Source organism: Mustela lutreola, chromosome 12, assembly GCF_030435805.1.
Source record: "Mustela lutreola isolate mMusLut2 chromosome 12, mMusLut2.pri, whole genome shotgun sequence".
Taxonomy (NCBI): domain Eukaryota; kingdom Metazoa; phylum Chordata; class Mammalia; order Carnivora; family Mustelidae; genus Mustela; species Mustela lutreola.
In genome coordinates, this window is record NC_081301.1 from 35,957,969 (window position 1) to 35,976,446 (window position 18,478).

The window sequence follows — 18,478 nt, forward strand, 5'->3', positions numbered from 1 at the left end:
ATAAGGAAAAGAGCTGGAGCTCCCTCTCTCTCAGCTCTCACACTGGAAGGTGGCCTCTTTTTATCCTAATAAGGGAAGCTTTTCAGGAATGCCCAGTTGTTCTTGGGCACCTAGTATGGGTGTGTGTAGGACCAGCTGGAATAGAAAAAGCACACAGGAGTGTCCAGTCACAAGCACAGACTTTGTTTTACTAAACCTTTAGCTGTCATTTCTCCTTGCCGGCAGGGGCTGTGACTGCAGCCCTTCCCACAGCCTTGCTGCATCTTCTCCTTAGCCCCTGCTCCACTTCCCAAGGAGTAGCTAGGTTTCTCGTCTCAGTGCTCCAGTGTAGGGGCTCCTCCCAGGCCTGACTGTCACCAGCCTCCGCCTCCTCTTCCTCTATACATAAGTCCTCAGGAAAGGGTAGGCTGGCCTCTGTGAGGGGAAAGATCAGGGATATTCCTATCTCAGAGATTGTCTCCACCTCCACAAGACTCACACCACCCAACCCTTTACCTGGTTCTGGAACGTCCACACCCTTGTTTGGCTTGCTGTCTTGTAACAGCTGGTGGATGGTCTGAAGCTTCATATTCAGAAGCTCTTGCTGGGCTCCAGCCAGGGTAGTCACACTAGAAAAATATCCACTCAGAGGCTAGCCGATCTGCCGCCACCTCTTCCACCTATCACAAAGCTCCCCTGGCCACAGGGTCACTGCTCTTCTTACCGCTCAAAAAGGGGGTCCAGCTGGGCCATCAGATTGTTCAGGTGTTGCTCTGTCTGGGCTAGCTGTTGTGTCAACTGGGCCAGCTGTTGCTCTGGGGGTAAAGGAGAAAAGGAGAACAATGGTTATTTGTATCTTCTGTGGTCCTGTCATCCCCTACCAAATACAGGCTTGTGCAAAACCCACCTGACTGTGATGATTCCTTCTTGCCTTCCTCCTCCTGGAGAACTGCAGCCTCCTCTTTCCCCTGATGAAATAGAAGAAAGAGAGGGCTAGCCTGCAGGAACAAGCTTCTCCATCACCTCCGTCTCCAAAGCCATGAGAAGAGAAGGATGATTTTGAAGTCAAGAAAGCCATAGAGATTTTACTTTAAAGAATCATAATCACACCTAGTCTAGCTCCTCACCTAGGATGTGAAGCAACATGTCAGTATGCCCCCACACGGGGTCATTCAGTCTAATGAAACACTCCCAGGAATGAGCATCTCTCTCCAGTTTGATAAAGCTCTGGTTGTTAGTTTATACACAAAACCAAAAACTTTATGTATCTTCTTTCCATGTTGCCTTCCAAAACCATGTCCTTTCAACACGATAGCCATTCAGGCATTTGAAGACTGGTCTTTACCCACTCCCCTTCCCCATGTCTTCTCTGGTTTAGTATCTCTAGTTTTACTCAGTCACTGTTCATTTGATATGGTTTTCTCTGGTTGCTCTACTGGGCACATAGTGTTTTTAAAAATAGTTCCCTGAAGAGAATAAAATTCTCCCGAGTGTTCTGATCAGAAGATGAGATGCAGGGGCGCCTGGGTGGCTCAGTGGGTTAAGCCTCTGCTTTCAGCTCAGGTCATGATCCCAGGGTTCTGGGATCGAGCCTGCATCAGGCTCTCTGCTCAGCAGGAGCTTGCTTTCCTTCCTCTCTCTCTGCCTGCGTCTCTGCCTACTTGTGATCTCTGTCAAGTAAATTTTAAAAAAAAGATGATATGCAATACCTTGTTCCTAGCATTGCCTGGGGAAGTGGGATTCACAACACACGACTGAACTTTATTATTCAACTAATAAACTGCTAAGTTATATGTTTCTTCCAGATAGTACTTGGGTCCACAAATATAATTTATTATTGATTCTCTTTAAATTTCATCATGATAGGGGCACCTGGGTGGCTCAGTGGGTTAAGCCCCTGCCTTCAGCTCGGGTCATGGTCTCGGGGTCCTGGGATCGAGCCCCACATCTGGCTCTCTGCTTAGCGGGGAGCTTGCTTCCCCCTCTTTCTCTCCCTGCTGCTCTGCCTACTTGTGATCTCTGTGTGTGTGTGTGTGTGTCAAATAAATAAATAAAATCTTTAAAAATAAATAAATTTCATCATAACTAGTCAAGTCTATTTGGAATCATGACTAGCTATCCCTTTTAATTTCATATCCCCTCCAAATTGGTAATAAGTGCAATAAGTAATTGGTAATACTTATTGGTAATAAATGCAAATAAGTAATCAGGCCAGGTTTGAGGATAGAGCCTTGGAAGGTATTATTTTCCATTCCAACCATTTCCATACACTAAAATGTACTGTCATTTTACATTTCAGGGCCTCCTTTCTAAGGAGAACATGAGACTAGGGCCTTCCATATTGTGGCTACAGCAACCAACACTTTGTGCCAAGACTAGAATCTTACCAGCAGCCACACTTCCGTAGTAGTATGGACACAGACTTGCTGGGTTCAAATCCCAGTTACTACCAGCTGTGTGTGACTTTCAGCAAATGACTTAATCTCTTCATTGGACTGTTGGGAGAATTAAATGTGGTGGTCATTATTTATTTACAATTTACCAAGAACGCTTCACAACTGCTACCTCGCTGGATGCTCAAAATAACCCTCTAGTGTTGGAAAGCCAAGGAACTACCGTCTTCGTTTTACAAACTGACGGAAAGAAGTGTCTCGTTCATGATACTATAGCGCCCCCATGGGAGATTCAGGCCCGGAGCATCCCCACCCCTCGTCGTCCCGCACCTGCAAACACTTGTACAGCACAAAAGCCACGACAGCTGCGGTGTACAGCGCCCCCAAAGGCAGAGCTCCCGCCCGGGCCCGCTCTCGTTGGTCCTTGGGCGGCGACCGTCGCCGGGGTTCTGTGGCCTCAGGGCCGACCTGGGCATTGTCCCCTGCTGAGGACGGCAGAGGTGGGTCAGTAGAGCCGGGGCCTGGGGACCCATGGGCAGCCTTAGCCTCCCTCCAGAAGCCCTCGCTGATACCTGAGTGTGCCCGGAGGTCGGGGCTGGGGCGGTCTCCGAGGACCCCGGGCAGTGCAGACACAAGTAGCAACCCCAGCAAACCCGCAAATGGGACCGACCCCGCCATTGCAGGCCACAGAACGATGGCCCCGGAGGCGCCAGAGCTGGCCCGGAGTCCCGCTGCGCATGCGCAAGAGGGGCGGTGCGAGGGTCGCGTACCGGGACACGCTAGGAGGTCACGCCCATTTAATGTGTGGGCGGGGCACGCTTATTAGCATAGGACCTTGGCCCAACTTTCCCAAATGAATCCATTTCTCGTCTATTTAAGAATTCGCCAGAATGCTTCTAGGAGCCTACAATCTTATAAGATTATGCTGGAAAATGGATTTTATCTCCCATACTCGCAACCTATTCACCCTAAGCAAAAAATGCTTACGATGCCGAACCTTAAAAGAATGAGCGTGGAAACCGCCTACAGCTCGTGCTGAAGGCCTGTTTCCTAGGCTACAGACGGAGGACTTGTTCCTTATTCGTGCCTAGGGGAAAGTCCCCGGACCCTTTGGCAGAGAGTGCCGCGTGCGCGTGCACGCTGACTTTCCCTGCTTTGCACTGTAACGTCCGCCGAGAAGCCATCCCGTGTGCTGCGGGTTAGCTGAGCGGCGTGCTGCGGGGCCGTCGTCCGTCAGCATTTCTAGTTACGCAGGCAGTGCGCGCAGCTGTGCGCACCAACCACACGGGGCTCATTCTCAGCGCGGCTGACTTTTAGAAGTGGGACTAATAGGTCCTCCCCTGCGGAGGGTCTCTGTTCCGGGTACTGTTAGCGGCTCAAGGATGGAGCGGGCAAGTGGTTTAATCCACCGCTGAGTCATTTTCTCCTATGACCTGACCTAACGCGCTGTATGTATCACATCGGTTGGAGTTTCTTTTTTTTGCAGTTCCCTCTTCCTACAGTGGCCTTCTCTACCCCCACCCTCTTCAATCGGCAAATGTTTCTAATAGCCACCATTCACTGTGTAGCACAGCACACCGTAGACTATGGACTGATGGCCTAGAACCTGCCTCTGCTACTCGAAAGCTAAATGACTTTGGGCAAGTTACTTAATTTCGCTCTGTGCCTCAGTCTCCACTCTGAGGAATGGAGATAATGATAATACACTATCTGTACCTTACGGAGTCGTTATGATGATCAAGTGGGATAATCCAAGGAAAGTCCTTAGAACTATGCGTACTGGGCACGCCTGGGTGGCTCAGTGGGTTAAAGCCTCTGCCTTCAGCTTGGGTCATGATCCCAGGGTCCTGGGATGGAGCCTGGCATCGGGCTCTCTGCTCAGCGGGGAGCCTGCTCCCCACCGCCCCCCACATCTGCCTGCCTCTCTGCCTACTTGTGATCTCTGTCAAATGAATAAAATCTTAAAAAAAAAAAAAAAAAAAAAAAGAGGGAATGAGTATCGGTTCATGCTCCATGGAAGTCTGCTTCTCCCTCTCCCTCTCCCTCTGCTCGCTTCCCTTGCTCATACTCTCTCCTTCCCTCTCAAATAGATAAATATTTAAAAAAATTAAAAAAACAAAGAATGAAGAAACAAAGGTTCAGGAAGGTCAGTAAGTTCATCAGGTAAGAGGCAAGTCAGAGATTCCAAAGCTTTCTGCCTGTCTCCCTATCAGTTACCACATGTCACCCCCCACCCCCAGCCCTTCCTTTCACCTCCAGGACCTCAGGCAGACCTGGAGAGTTCCCGTGTTTCATGCTGCCTTTTAATTGTCTGGGACACATTGGGTCATCTTCCTAATTAGATCAAGAGCCCTTTGAGGAAAGAAACCATTTCCCACTCACATCTTTATCTCCAAAGCTTGGCACATAAGCAAGCAATCGGCACAGGTGACAAATGAATGAGGTATATGTGTGCTAAATAAATGAATGACCTAGGAGTGTATCTTCTTGTTCTTCCAGAAATGGAGGGGGCAGGGCCAGGAGGAGAGACCAACACTCACAGGAGTTACCGTAGTCTAACTGATCTAGAGGCAGCCTGGTTGCAGAGCCGTGTAGTCCAAACCTTGACCCTAAGCCAGCTGGCATAGTCAACGTAAACAAGTGGTTCAGGCCAGATATAATACGATAAATGGCCCTTGACTGATAGTTGCCTTTAGGGAGTTTGAACCCATTATTGCCAGACGTATCACTGACCTCTGGCCTAAGGAACCTGAAATCCTTCTTCTGCTTCAGTAGCAGCCCATGTGGTTGGGTTGTATTGAGCATCACATGTGCTCCACTTCCTGAAGGGAACAAGCGCAAAGACATGGCTCAGTTTCCAGGATGTACTGGGGTAGAGGTTTCTTTGATTCAATTAACTTTTGAGACTGACAGTTCTTGGGACAGTTTGGATAAAGTGGGTGGGGAGGGGGAGAATATAAGTTTCCTCTATGCCCTAAACTATTATACCAGTAATAATAAGAATGACAATGGTCATCTTATCTCCTAGACAAGGCCTTAGGGTGTGATGGGATTTTAGGTACTAGGAAGCCTCCCCATCTCATTCCTCTTGGTAGTATGCTCAGTGAGGAATATATTCTCTCTCACGGGTCTCAGAGTGGGAGAGAAAAGGCAGACACTCTGTGGCAGAGAGTAATCTCTGTCCTAAGGCCTGGCTTCCTTGACTTATTGGTCCATATTGGTCTTCATGGGCTCACCTGCACAGTGGCACAGAAATCGCAGGCCTGCTTCTCTTCTCTGGCCATAGAAGGTATAGGGCCGCGAGGGGTGGGGGCGGAAGCTTGGGAGATACTGGGTGGCGCAGGTGCAGGCACAGGGCGGTGTCTTTGTTCTTTCGTTCATCCCTCCCCTCCCCCTTCCTCCCCGGAAACCAGTGACTCTGCCACCAGCAGTATTGGGGATGAACTGTGGGGGCCAGGCCTGGGGAGGGCCGAGAGTAAAGGGGCCTGCAGCAGCAATCAGGCCATAAGCCAAGCTGACCCCTCAGCACAGGGCTTGCAGACTCAGCTCCCAGGTCAGCAGTCATGAGCAGAGGTGCCAACCGCACAGAAGTCACAGAACTGCTAGTGCCCGGTGAGCTGGGCGGGGCAGGGGCAGGGGGAGGGGTCACATGGCCCTTTGTCCCACCTGCTGGGACCTGGAGGGCTGGGCTGGGCTGGGCAGTAACAGCCCCCATACCCTGGCATCCACAGGAATCCCCACTGTGACTCAGGCCTGGGGATTGTGGGCCCTCTTAGGGGCTGCGACGCTGCTGCTTCTCATCTCACTGGCTGCACACTTGTTCCGATGGACTAGTGGCCGGAACAGAAGCCATCCGGGACAGGGACGGTGAGTAGGGACAACAGAGATAGGTGACTGAGATTTCCCCCTTACCCAGATGTCCCCTCATCCCCTCATCTCTGTCTTGCAGCTCTGGAGGATCTGTGGAAGAGGTCCCCCTATATGGGAACCTGCCTTATCTTCAGACTGGTAGGGAGCTGGCAAAGGGGAGGGGCACCAAGGCCATGCACGTCCTGGGTGGGTGGGATGAGGGATGGCAGGGGGAAGAACAAGAAGTGACCAGATTACTACTGTTCCCTATCCCAGGTCGACTGTCTCAAGAACCGGGGCCAGACCAGCAAGATCCAGCTCCTAGAGACCCCGTCACGGTGAGTCAGTTGTGGCTGAGGAAGGGGGGAGGGAAGGAAGTGAGGGCTTTTCCAAGGGTCCAGTGAACTTCTAACAGCCTTGAATCTCCAGGCTACAGAGAAAGTGATGTGCTATACCAGCCTGCAGTTGCGGCCTTCTCAGGGCCATCTCCCCAGCCCCGGAACCCCCATCAAGTACTCAGAGGTGGTGCTGGATTCTGAGCCAAAGCCCCAGGCCTCAGGCCCCGAGCTGGAGCTGTACGCCTCAGTGTGTGCCCAGACCCGCAGGGCGCGGGCTTCCTTCCCAGACCAGGCGTATGCCAACAGCCAGCCTGCACCCAGCTGAGACGGAGGAGCTGGCAGAGTAGGACGATCATCACCCCAGCCTCCTCTGCTGCAGGGGTTACTGCTACCCTGCCCCACCATGACTGTTTCCCAACCACCCCCCAAAGACAGGTAGGAAATGTCTGGTCACAGGAGGTAATGTTTCCCAAACTTCCCCTCTAAGTGAGGGAGACACTTCAGGGGAACGAGTAGGTCCCTGGTTTCTTGGGGATGGAGGAAACTATCTATTCCCCTAAGGCCCCAAGCTCCCGAGTTACTTACTTCCCGTCCTTGTGGATTTTAACCAGATCCTCTCTGTTCCGGCTCCCTTAAAGTCTATAGTTCGGTGTCCCCTCAGATACCGGAAATGGGCAGTGGTGGAGGGGGTAACCGCCTGAGAGGAGAAGGGTGGGTATTATTCTCCTTGGGACCCCATAGTCTGGAGGGATCCTGGAACCTAGCGACCTGAGGAACCCAAGCCTGGCTTCTTATCTGAGAACGCTGGCTGGAGAATACCAGCCCACATCCTGCTGTCTCTGTTATGTCCCCAAGTTTTCAAATAAAACTTCTCAGAAAGTGTTTAGATTTTTATCTAGATGCTTCAGACCTGCAACAGGCGCTACATGGTAGGGTTGTGAGCTTTGCTCTCTGTACAGAGCACTTCTGGGGGCGCCCGCTGGACCAAGAGCGTCAGTGGCATCAACACTGCCAGGGTGAGTGCTAGGGGTGGAGGCTGGAGCCCAGCTCTAGCTGTACTTGCTGCTAGATCATCGTTAGAATTTGCACTCAGAGCCACCCCACTCCCATCACCTGGTGTTGCAAGCCCCCCAGCTCCTGACCCACTCTCCCCGTGGCCTCTATGACTGTGCTGCCACCAGCCACAACCTCAAGTCTACACCACTTCACCCTCCGGCTTCTGTAGAGGTAAGTCTGGCTTAATAGACCTTTCTGAGGTTTCAGGGCCAGAAGATAGTGGAAGCCAGGCTTCTACTTCCAAACATCTCTCCTTCCCACTCACAGTCCCAGAGAAAACCAGAGTAGGGAACTGTGCTCCTGAGCCTTACCTGGTGGTCCCAATAAGGCAGACCCTCTACACACACACAGAGAATAACCCAAACGCCAGATCCGCCTCCGTGGACCTCAACTTGGGCCTCCCCCAGCAGAGGCGCGGGTCGCGGTAGCAATAGGCAGCTGAGGCTGTGTGGGAGGGAAGGCGGCTTTGGGGGCCGGCACCGGATGCGGGGAACCACTGGCAGCGGGATGTGGGGTTCTGAGGATTGCTAGTCTGCAGACCGCTCAGTTCCGCGGCCTGGGGGACGTGAAAGACAGGCTCTGTAAGAGAAGGGGCTTGGGGTCCCGCCAACCCACTGGGATGAGCCGAAAACTGCAGCCGAGGCCTCAAACACCACCATCGCAGGACTTAACACTCCCCGTTACATCCACTCTGCCCGTCTCTGGACCAAAGCCGGAGCGCCCCCGTCAGGCACATCGCAGGCTTGCCACGGCCTCTGCGCATGCGTAAAACTGCCCCGTCCACAGCATGGTGGGAAATCTAGTCCCGACAGTTCTCCACCCTTCCCCCACCTTAATCTTACCCACCCCACGAGTTTAGCCCTACCCTTCGCGGAGCTGGGACCCTGGGGCTCCCAGAACAGCGTTTCGCGGTTCGCGGGACGTAGGGACTCACTAGATCTGGAGCTGGGTGCGGTTGGAACGTTATTTTACTTCTGGTCCTGAAGCCCGGATCTTTTACCTTCTCTCTTCGCTACAACCTTTTAATTTAATCTGTCTCCGAGGCTCGTGCCCTGGCCCAGGCCCTCAGGACTGAAGGCCAGGACTGTGTGACAACGTCCTAGTTGATCCCTGCGTCTAAGAAAAAAAAAAAAAATGGGGCAGCCAGCTCCACCTCAGACATCTTCGGGGACCCCTTTGCCTCATCTCGCTAAGTGGTCAGCTCGTTTCCCAAACACCTTGCAGTTGTCTCCCCTTCTGTAGCTCCAGGGGTGCTTTCCTTAGTGGTCTCCCTTTCCTGACTGGTGTAAGATCCAGCCACTAGGAATGCCCTGTTCAAGGGCGCCTGGGTGGCTCAGTGTGTTAAAGCCTCTGCCTTGGGCTCAAGTCATGATCCCAGGGTCCTCGAGCCCCACATCCGGCTCTCTGCTCTGTGGGGAGCCTGCTTACTCCTTTCTCTCTGCCTGCCTCTCTGCCTACTTGTGATCTCTGAAATAAATAAATAAATAAATAAACAGAAAGGTAAATAAATAAATAAATAAATAAATAGAAAGGAGTACCCTGTTCCTGGCAAATTCCTAGTAAGCCATGAGAGCCCTCTGGAGTCTGCAGCCCCAGCTTTCCCCCCTCTTCCTGTCATCTCAGTTGGGAGGACTGGGGACAAGCCCACGACCCAAAGAGGAAGGGCCTCTGGGATGGTCAAATGTTCAATGATAGAAGGTTCTTTTTTTTTTTTTTTTTTTAAGATTTTATTTATTTATTTGACAGACAGAGATCAGAAGTAGGCAGAGACACAGGCAGAGAGGAGGAAGCAGGTCCCCCATCGAGCAGAGAGCCCGATATGGGGCTTGATCCCAGGACCCTGAGATCATGACCTGAGCCATAGGCAGAGGATTAACCCACTGAGCCACCCAGGTGCCCTAATGATAGAAGGTTCTTAAGGAATCACTTGTAGGGCCACCTGGGTGGCTCAGTCATTAAGCGTCTGTCTTCGGCTCAGGTCATGATTCCGGGGTCCTGGAATCGAGTCCTGCATCAGGCTCCCTGCTTGGCAGGAAGCCTCATTCTCCTTCTCCCACTTCCCCTGCTTGTGTTTCTCTTTCACTGTGTCTCTCTCTGTCAAATGAATAAATAAAATCTTTAAAGAAAAAAAAAAAAGGAATCACTTTTTAGGTGGGGAGGGGGCCTATGAAGCCATCCAGCCAAGAACCTCCCATCTTTGGCCTTGCTCTGTACTCTGTAAAGATGAGTCTAAACTTCCAAGCTTGTTTTGGCTGTAAAGAGGGAAATAGAGCTGGGACATGGAAAGAGACCAAGTTGTAATGACTTCATTTGGAACCTTGGATCCAGACATGCCTAGAGCTATATCTGCCTCCCGAACTTTTTGGTTATGTAAGCTAATGCATTCTCTTTTTTGCTTAAGTCATTCTGTGAGGGAAAGATCAGCACACCAGAGCCAGCAGAAGATGCTGAAACTCTGAGATCTTCCCTTATTGCTCAACTCCTCCACCAGCCCATCCTCTGCTGACTTATTTAAATGAACTATAATGCCATTTGACCCTCAAATATTTCTGCTTGGTGTGTGCCTCTTGCCAGGCTTTTAAATTTCTAGAATTCTACAGCTGGGAGGAGGCAAATCTGGCCCAAACTTATACCCACTGCAGGAGCCATCCTGCCAGCCACTTCTTAAACATTTCCAGGACTAGGGACCTCACTACCTTAACCAAGCACTTGTTTCCAATCTTTCTTTTCGGTGGGGAGTGGGGGGGACAAAATCTGCCTGTTACTTTTGTCATCATTCTGCCTCCTGAGTTGCAATCATTTAATTGTCCTTCTCCCTCCTGTACATGATAGCCCTGATGGATGGCCTAAGTCTTTTTTTTTTTCCTCCCTCCTGGAAAAAGCTTTCTAGAATTCCTTTTACAGATATTTGCAGCTACTCATCATTCCCACTGTTTTGCTTGAGCAGAGTCTCTCTTCAAGTGTGAAGTACTTAGTAAAGTACTCTTTACTAAGAGGTAAATATAGTACTGGTAGGAAACTGTGGACAGTCCGTCTCTTCACTGGGCACCAAGTCTATGGGACTTTGTTTGTAAGGAATACACTCACTTAGCTTTGGTTAAGTTAAGGGGATTTCAGATCTCAAATCACAGCCTTGCTGGGGACCTTGGTGACAGGAGTATGTGGGTCTTCCCACTCCGCTCCTCCTGTCCCATGTCTCTGACAAAGTTTCTGTGTCTTTTATTTATTCCCAGTTTTTTCCTACTTTGCTAACTTGCTTCCTCATCCTCTACTTCTGGTTTCTGCTTCCTCACAACTGCTTGATATTTTCTCCTCTGTCTCATGACCTCAGTTCAATGTTTAATTTTAGGAATAGTGTAAGTACATGTTTAAAAAAAAAAAAAAAAAGAACTGAAAGGTCGACACCAATGGTTCTCCACCAGAAGTGACTTCGGCCCCCAGGAGACATTTGGCAATGTGCAGAGATACGTTTGGTCTTCACAGCTGGGGAGTGCCCCAAAGTACTGATTTATAGGGGGTAGAGATCAGGGATGCTGCTGACCGGCCCACAACACACAGGTCAGCCACTCACCATACAGAATTTTGGTCCCCCAAAGTTAAAAGTGCTGAGGCTGAGAAATACTAGAATGGGGCAGGGGGGAGTAAAAGGCCATCCCCCCACCCCAATCCTACTTCTGGTTGTAGTTCACAGAGGCACTTGCTATTAATGGGTTCTGTGTTTAAGTCTTCTGGTGATTATCATTCTGTCAATAATAAGAATACTTCGAGCAAGAGGATTCTAGGTACGTGCAAACCCTGGTGAAGCTCTCCCTTCCACAACCCCTCTGACAACTCCCAGCTACAGAGAATGAACTTTAAATGCGCTCTGCTGAATTCCTGGCAGAGTGAATTTCCTGCAGACAAGTTTCTGGAGAACAGTCTCAGAGCCAAGAAAAAGGACCTTCAGGAAGGCAGCAAGTCCCAGAAACAGCTGGCTTCCCAGGAACAATCAATGGCTTTGCTGAGTCTCTCCAGCTCTCTAAAAAACTAATGGTGGATTGAATTTCTCAGCCTTTGAGGCCAGGAGAATGCAGACAAACCAGAGGGCGGGAGAGACCTGCTGGAGGAAACAAATGACTCTCTGACTGAATGAGAGCCTGGGGGAGATATTTGTGAAGGTCAAACACAAAAGATTTCCCTGAACTAGAAAATGTGATATCAGAGCTAAAAACTTCCAAACATAAAGCAAAGGAGAGGATGGATACTGCTAACCCCCCCAAAAAAGGTCCAGAAAATTAAACAGATGAAATATCTCAAAACATGTGACAAAAATACAGAGATGCAAATTATGTGGTGAAAGATGGGAGACTGAAACAGTCCCAGGAGATTTAGCCTGCAAATTCTAGGAGTTCTAGGAGAAGAGGAACAGGAGAGGAGACGTCATAATTAAATAATTTAACAGGGAATGTCCCTGAGATGAAGAAATATATAGCCCCATACCGGTGAAAATTCCTGAACTCTAAGGATGAGAACAATGTTACACACATTTCCAGGCAGAAAGAAAGTTCATTTTTCTTATTTGCAACCCTGGAAGTTAAACAACAGCGAAAAGGAATGTGAGGTAGGTAATGAAAGAAAAGGCCTGCGACCAGGACCTAGCAAAGGGAGAAAGAAAAATAGTTGAAGATTTACAAAAGTCAATCAGTATCTCATGTGAGAAATATTTTAAAGAAAAGGCTCTAATGAGACAACAAGTGAATCAGAACAGACTTCAAGATGGGGGAAGGTCAAGGGAGGAGGAGAGAAATCAGTGGGATGCAACGAGCCATGAGCTATGTATTTATATCTATATTTCTACATATGTATAACACATCACTCAAATGCTAAACACCCTTGAAACAGAAGGAACAGGTTGTAAGGGAAATTCTAATAAGGACTAAATTATCTCAATAAAACTCTGGAATCAGGTAGTGAGGATAAGGTGAAGGTGAGTGTTCTAGGATCTGAGGGAGGAGGAGGTAGAAAGGTAGTAAAAGTAGTCTAAAGACAGTATCTTACTGAGGTGGAGAGGAAGTAGAAGATAAGTAGAGTACGATGGAAATAGTTGTTCTGTATTCATGAACTAGAACAATCATGTGCATCTATTTAAGAGAACAGGGCAAGGGATGGTAACTATGAATAGAACAACAAACTCCAAATTAACAAGGAGAAAATGGGATGAACAGCCATTCACTCAGTCCAGCAAAGGTAAAGAAGAGTTCCCAACACTGTTTACACATTTAAAAACAAGTAAGATGGAAATAAATCAAATTTATCCCTTGGTACAGGAAATATGAGTGGACTGAATTCTTCCATTAAAAGACTCTAAGACTGGGGCGCCTGGGTGGCTCAGTGGGTTAAAGCCTCTGCCTTCAGTTCAGGTCATGATCCCAGGGTCCTGGGATCGAGCCCTGCATCGGGCTCTCTGCTCAGCGGGGAGCCTGCTTCCTCCTCTCTCTCTGCCTGCCTCTCTGCCTACTTGTAATCTCTGCCTGTCAAATAAATAAATAAAATCTTAAAAAAAAAAAAAAAGACTCTAAGACTTTGTTAAAAATCAAATTCTGGTCAATATTACTTAGAAGGAAGATACTTAGAGCAAAGTGATCAAGAAAGATTCAAAATAAAGATGTGGGAAAGGGATACCAGACAGATAAACAGAAGGCAGTGGTAATGCTGGTATCCAAAATGGGAATTTAAGTTACCAACTGGAAGAGGAGTGAGGATTGCCTGTGAAGGGGTAGGAAGGAACTTTTAGGGAGATGGGAATCTTCTGTACCTTGATTGTGGTGAAGGCTGCATGACTGAATACATTTGTCAAAACTCATAGGACTGTATGCTTAAAATTGACAAAACTTACTGCAAGTTACAATACAGTAAAACTGGCTTCAAAAAAGTATAAAATTAAGGTATTTACAAAATGTAAACAATGAATGAAAAAATAGTGAATACTGGATACTCTCTCAATTACCCTGTATCTATATATCCTCAAAATGCTATAAAGACAGCAGGCTTAAAAACAGCGAGAGAGAAAAAAAAAATAAAGGGGATACTTATTTCAATAACTTATAAAAAGAACAAGAAACCAAAATTAATCCGGAAATATCAAAAGCTGACATGAATGCAATGGAGAACAAACAAAAATACTAAAAAGCATGAATATAAAGAATTTCTTTAAAAGGGTTAATAAAGGGGGCACCTGGGTGGCTCAGTGGGTTAAAGCCTCTGCCTCCAGCTCAGGTCATGATCTCAGGGTCCTGGGATTGAGCCCCGAATCAGGTTCTCTACTTAGCAGGGAGCCTGCTTCCCCCTCTCTCTTTCTGCCTGCCTCTGTGCCTACTTGCGATCTCTCTCTCTGCCAAAAAAAAAAGAAACGGTAAATAAGGGGGCACCAGGTGGCTCAGTGGGTTAAAGCCTCGGCCCTGGGCTCAGGTCATGGTCCCAGGGTCCTGGGATCCAGGCCCGCATCAGGCTCTCTGCTCAGCAGGGAGCCTGCTTCACCCCCCCACCCCCCAACCCCGCCTGCTTCTCTGCCTACTTTTGATCTCTCTCTCTGTTAAATGAATGAATAAAAATCTTTAAAAATATTATTAAAAAATAGAAAGGCTAATAAAGTAAACTTCTTATAAGCACAAAGAAAGAGAAAAAAGGGCAAAAATAGACAAGATTAGTTCTGAGAAGAAAATATGACAGAAGAAAAAAACTAAAGAATCAATAAAAGGTGGGATGCATGGGTGGCTCAGTCGATTAAGTGTCTGCCTTCAACTCAGGTCATGATCCCAGGGTTCTGGGATGGAGCCTGCACTAGGCTCCTTGCTTAGCGGGGAGCCTGCTTCTCCCTCTGTCTGCCAGTCCCCTGCTAGTGCACGCTTCTCTCTCTCTAACAAATAAAATCTTTCAGAAAAGAAAAAAAGAATTATAAAATGGTGCAATCTAAAATTCCACATCAACTAACTTGAAAATTTAGAGGACATCTATACATTTCAGGAAAAATGTGAATGACCAAAACTGGACCAAGAGAAAGAAGAAAGCTTGAATAGCTCAATCTACCTTTGAAAAAACTAGAATAAGAAGGTGACTATAGAGCTACTTTTGGAAAAGACTGCATTCAAAGGACACCAGAGCTGAGTTTTATCTATTCTTTTTTTTTAAATTCATGGGGCAGGGAGAGAGAAAGACAGAGATGGGTGGGCGAGGGGCAGAAGAAGGAAAAGCAGACTCTTCACTAGGCATGGAGCCCAAAATGGGGCTCTGGGCTTGATCGCAGAACCCTGAGATCATGACCTGAGTCAAAGTCAGATGCTTAATGGACTGAGCCACCCAGGCACCCAAGTTTTATTTATTCTTCAATAATAATAATTTCCATGCCATTTAACCTAGTCAAAACTACAGGAAAAGAAGAAAAGCTCCCATATTTAATATTTAGAACCAGAATAATATAATTCAATTCCTAATAAAAATTCTAAGTAAAGGGCGCCTGGGTGGCTCAGTGGGTTAAGCCACTGCCTTCGGCTCGGGTCATGATCTCAGGGTCCTGGGATCGAGGCCCGCATTGGGCTCTCTGCTCAGCGGGGAGCCTGATTCCCTCTCTCTCTCTCTGCCGGCCTCTCTGCCTACTTGTGATCTCTGTCTGTCAAATAAATAAATAAAATCTTAAAAAAAAAATTCTAAGTAAAAATGAAAAAGAGGAAAACTGCTGAAATATCATGAAGACTTTCTACTAAGACCTAACAGCAGATATTGTTCTCGATGGTGAAATACTAAAACCACTTCCGTTAAAATAAACATTTAGACAGAGGTGCCTGCTATTATGCTTATTTAACATATCTTGGATGATTTAACAAATGCAGGAAGTCCTTAATTACATTTACATTTAAAAATTTTTTTCTTAATAGATTTTATTTATTTGCCAGAGAGAGAGAGTACAAGCAGGCAGAGGAAGAAGCAGGCTTCCCTCTGAGCAAAGAGCCCAACCTGAGACTTGACCCCCTGACCCTGGGATCATGATGACCTCAGGTGAAGGCAGGTGCTTAACTGTCTGAGCCACCCAGGCCCCCATGATGGCCAGTCTGGAAAAGTAATGTGAAGGTCAGTATTGCAAAGACCACATGCAATACACATGGGGAAGAAGGATCCCACCCTCACACCCTAGTCCGAAAAGAAGGCACTGGAAGGGAAAGCAGAGCATCATAAGGGGATGTGTAGCCACCACCAAAAGGGCTAAGGAGGACAGAGATGCAGGCCTGGCCTTCTTAACATACCCATGCCATTGTGGAAACGCAGTCTAGCTCATTCCACTGGCATCCTGGTGTCCTTCCTTCTGAAGCCTCCCCAAGGGCCCGTTTAGGCAGCAGACCCATTGATTTTTTTTTTTTTTGAGCATATACTGGAAACTTGGTTTGGCATTTTACCTGGTGTCCAGGCCGTGTTCACTTGTGTGTACTGGTTTTGAAAACTAGGGCATTGGGGTGCCTGGGTGGCTCAGTGGGTTAAAGCCTCTGCCTTCGGCTCAGGTCATGATCCCAGGGTCCTGGGATCCAGCCCCATATCGGGCTCTCTGCTCAGCAGGGAGCCTGCTTCCTCCTCTTCTTCCTCCTCTGCCCACTTGTGAACTCTGTCTGTCAAATAAATAAATAAAATCTTCAAAAAAAAAATAAAAGAAAGAAAGAAAGAAAAAGAAAACTGTAGGCATTACCTACAGTTTACTGAATTCCTGCAAATGTTCCCATAACTGATCTACGGAGAAGGGACCCCTACCCCCAGACACCACACCCGGTCTCCTGACAGCCCGCACCGGCCCCTGCCCCCAGCTGCTCTATATGCTCTCACTCCATCTCACAGACCCCAGAAGCCCCCAGGGAGCTACCGACTCCCACCACTGTCTGTTTTCTGGAGGAAGCCCTGATGAGGGGGCTGGGGGAGGGGACTGGGTTGTTGGAAACTTTAATTAAGCAAGGACGGTTAACAGCTGCAGGGTCACCTTAGGAACAAGTGAGCTTGAGAAAAGAAATATTTCCCTCATCTGTCCCCATGACCTTTTAAGACTTTTCTGCAAATGGCTCCTCATTCCCTGTCATGGTAAAAAAAAAAAAATAGCAGCCATCACAGGCACCCTTCAGCCCACAGAATCCTCTGAGCTAACTCCTTCCAGCAGGCCTTGACACAGATGCTCACTGCACACAGACACCCCAACAGACCACGAAGACCTGAGGATGCCTGTTCACACATGCACACTCACATGCATGCACACACCTGCCTCTTCTTCAGGTGACAAATGTGCTTTCCTACCTCGGCGGGCACTTTCTCTGGGAGGGCTGCGTGGTGCTGCTGGGCAGAGCCGTCAGCAGACCCACAGAGCCGGGTCCAACACCTCTCCACACACCACTAGTCATACACTACAGCTGTCAGCGTGCGGTGAGCACCTCTTCCCCCTTTCTTTTTCCTCCCCACAGGTGCAGCGTGTCAAGAGGTTCTGCGGGGGCAGATGCCACCTACTGCAAGTGGGTTTTTTCCCTCCCACAGAGCCTGTCTTGTCTCAGCCCCTTTGCACCCACAGAAGCAAGCCCTTCTAGGGTCATAGCTTGGTAAAATAATGTTAGGCAGCACCGCTGAAACACTGCTCAACAACCCTCCTCTCGAAGCCGGTTTCCCTCCCTTCCATCAGCCAGGCCTTCACCACCCATGAGGGCCTCCCAGTCCCTGGTCTTCTCCCACAAACACTCCCTTTTCCCTTGGGGCGGAGTGCAAAGGGACAAAGTTGAGGCTCTTTAAGGGACAAACTTTAGGAAGGAAATAAAATCAAAACAAAACCAAACCAAGAAAATCTCAAAACCTCAGGCCCAGCGTCTGTGCGCTCAACACCCAGCCCTGCTTTGTTTCCTTGCCTCCCTTCCAAGAAGCCACTGCCCTTCTTCCTCCCCACCCAATTCCTTTGTTCACCTGCCCCCCAACCCGACTCCCCATGAGGGTGCATAAGGCTCTCAGTACTGCAGGCTTTTCCAAAGGTGCACAAGCTTGGGATTGCCCCTCATCCTCACCCCCAGCCCTAGCTTATCCCCAAGCCTGTGCCTCTCCGACTCAGTTTGCTGGCTCCAGCCCTGATGTTGGGACATAGGATGCCATGTCCAGCAGGGGACAGGATGGGATGAGGAAGGGGACGATTGTCCAAAGGTGTGATCAGGAGGGAACAAGGGTGGACAAGGCCAGGGAAAGGCTGTGGAGAGGGAATCTAGGGCAGTTTGCAGAAGAGAAATAGTGTGGTCCCAGATCCATCCTCCAAAGCACTGCCACATTCTCAGGAAGGGATTTGGAGTGAGAACCTCCCTGTGTGTGAGACCCTCAGCAAGTCTGCAGGACTACTGCAGGAGTGGAGCTGGGTCTACCCTGAAAGTCTCCAAACTGACAGGGAAAAGAGCTCCACCAAATCAAAGGCTCCTTACCTGCAGAGAGCCCATACCTGCTGGGAACCCCAGGATGAGGAGCAAAGGCTCCTCATTAGGACCCCCCAGTATGATGGGGAGGATGGAGCTCCACTGTGAGAGAACCTCTGGGTTCAGCTGGGCACAGAAGAGCTCTGACAACACATGGATAAGCCCGTAGACAGAGAAGCACGGGCAGAGAAGAGCATAGGGCAAACCAGAGTAAATGATCAGGAAGACACGTATTCAGAGCCCAGCACAGCCCAAGTGCATCTGGGACGCATGACGGGGGAGCACAGGCAGGATGAAGGAACAGGCCTGAGTAGTGATCTAGTGACATCTCCAGACTCAACCCCTATGTTCCGGACCTCAGTTTCCCATCCCCTGTCCCTTTAGCAGAGGCTCAGGGATGCAGTCTGCTTCACTGAAC

The 18,478-nt window shown here is 48.8% G+C and overlaps 2 protein-coding genes and 1 long non-coding RNA gene across 6 annotated transcripts; 1 reads left to right on the forward strand and 2 right to left on the reverse strand.

Moving 5' to 3' along the window:
- Positions 1 to 162: 162 nt before the first annotated feature.
- CCDC107 (coiled-coil domain containing 107) lies at positions 163 to 3,116 on the reverse strand. 4 transcript variants are annotated; one of them, XM_059142684.1, is made up of 6 exons: positions 2,945 to 3,116; positions 2,703 to 2,854; positions 887 to 947; positions 704 to 794; positions 496 to 608; positions 163 to 414 (listed from the first exon to the last, which is right to left on the reverse strand). In XM_059142684.1, the coding sequence occupies exons 1-6, from the start codon at positions 3,048 to 3,050 to the stop codon at positions 206 to 208; spliced, it is 732 nt and encodes a 243-aa protein (XP_058998667.1). In that variant the 5' UTR covers positions 3,051 to 3,116; the 3' UTR covers positions 163 to 205. The 4 variants fall into 4 exon arrangements, with proteins under 4 accessions (XP_058998667.1, XP_058998665.1, XP_058998666.1 ...); XM_059142682.1 differs by having other exon boundaries at positions 163 to 441; XM_059142683.1 differs by having other exon boundaries at positions 2,703 to 2,857.
- Positions 3,117 to 5,773: 2,657 nt separating this feature from the next.
- SIT1 (signaling threshold regulating transmembrane adaptor 1) lies at positions 5,774 to 7,441 on the forward strand. Its single transcript, XM_059141723.1, has 5 exons — positions 5,774 to 5,984; positions 6,104 to 6,239; positions 6,322 to 6,380; positions 6,498 to 6,559; positions 6,651 to 7,441. Exons 1-5 carry the CDS (start codon positions 5,936 to 5,938, stop codon positions 6,882 to 6,884), a joined length of 540 nt encoding a protein of 179 aa, XP_058997706.1. The 5' UTR covers positions 5,774 to 5,935; the 3' UTR covers positions 6,885 to 7,441.
- LOC131812353 (uncharacterized) lies at positions 7,437 to 18,423 on the reverse strand. The gene is made up of 2 exons (XR_009346309.1): positions 16,042 to 18,423; positions 7,437 to 8,731 (listed from the first exon to the last, which is right to left on the reverse strand). It is a non-coding gene; the product is annotated as an uncharacterized LOC131812353 (long non-coding RNA).
- Positions 18,424 to 18,478: the final 55 nt, after the last annotated feature.

Bases quoted from the DNA above. Each gene is read 5' to 3' on its own strand.
- CCDC107 (XM_059142681.1), bottom strand. From the start codon at position 3,050: ATGGCGGGGTCGGTCCCATTTGCGGGTTTGCTGGGGTTGCTACTTGTG. The intron at 948-2,702 runs GTGCGGGACGAC...CTATTTCATCAG, and splicing joins TGCTGTACAAGTGTTTGCAG to GGGAAAGAGGAGGCTGCAGT. The intron at 609-703 runs GTAAGAAGAGCA...ATATTTTTCTAG, and splicing joins CTGGACCCCCTTTTTGAGCG to TGTGACTACCCTGGCTGGAG.
- SIT1 (XM_059141723.1), top strand. From the start codon at position 5,936: ATGAGCAGAGGTGCCAACCGCACAGAAGTCACAGAACTGCTAGTGCCC. The intron at 5,985-6,103 runs GTGAGCTGGGCG...TGGCATCCACAG, and splicing joins CACAGAACTGCTAGTGCCCG to GAATCCCCACTGTGACTCAG. The intron at 6,381-6,497 runs GTAGGGAGCTGG...TCCCTATCCCAG, and splicing joins CCTGCCTTATCTTCAGACTG to GTCGACTGTCTCAAGAACCG.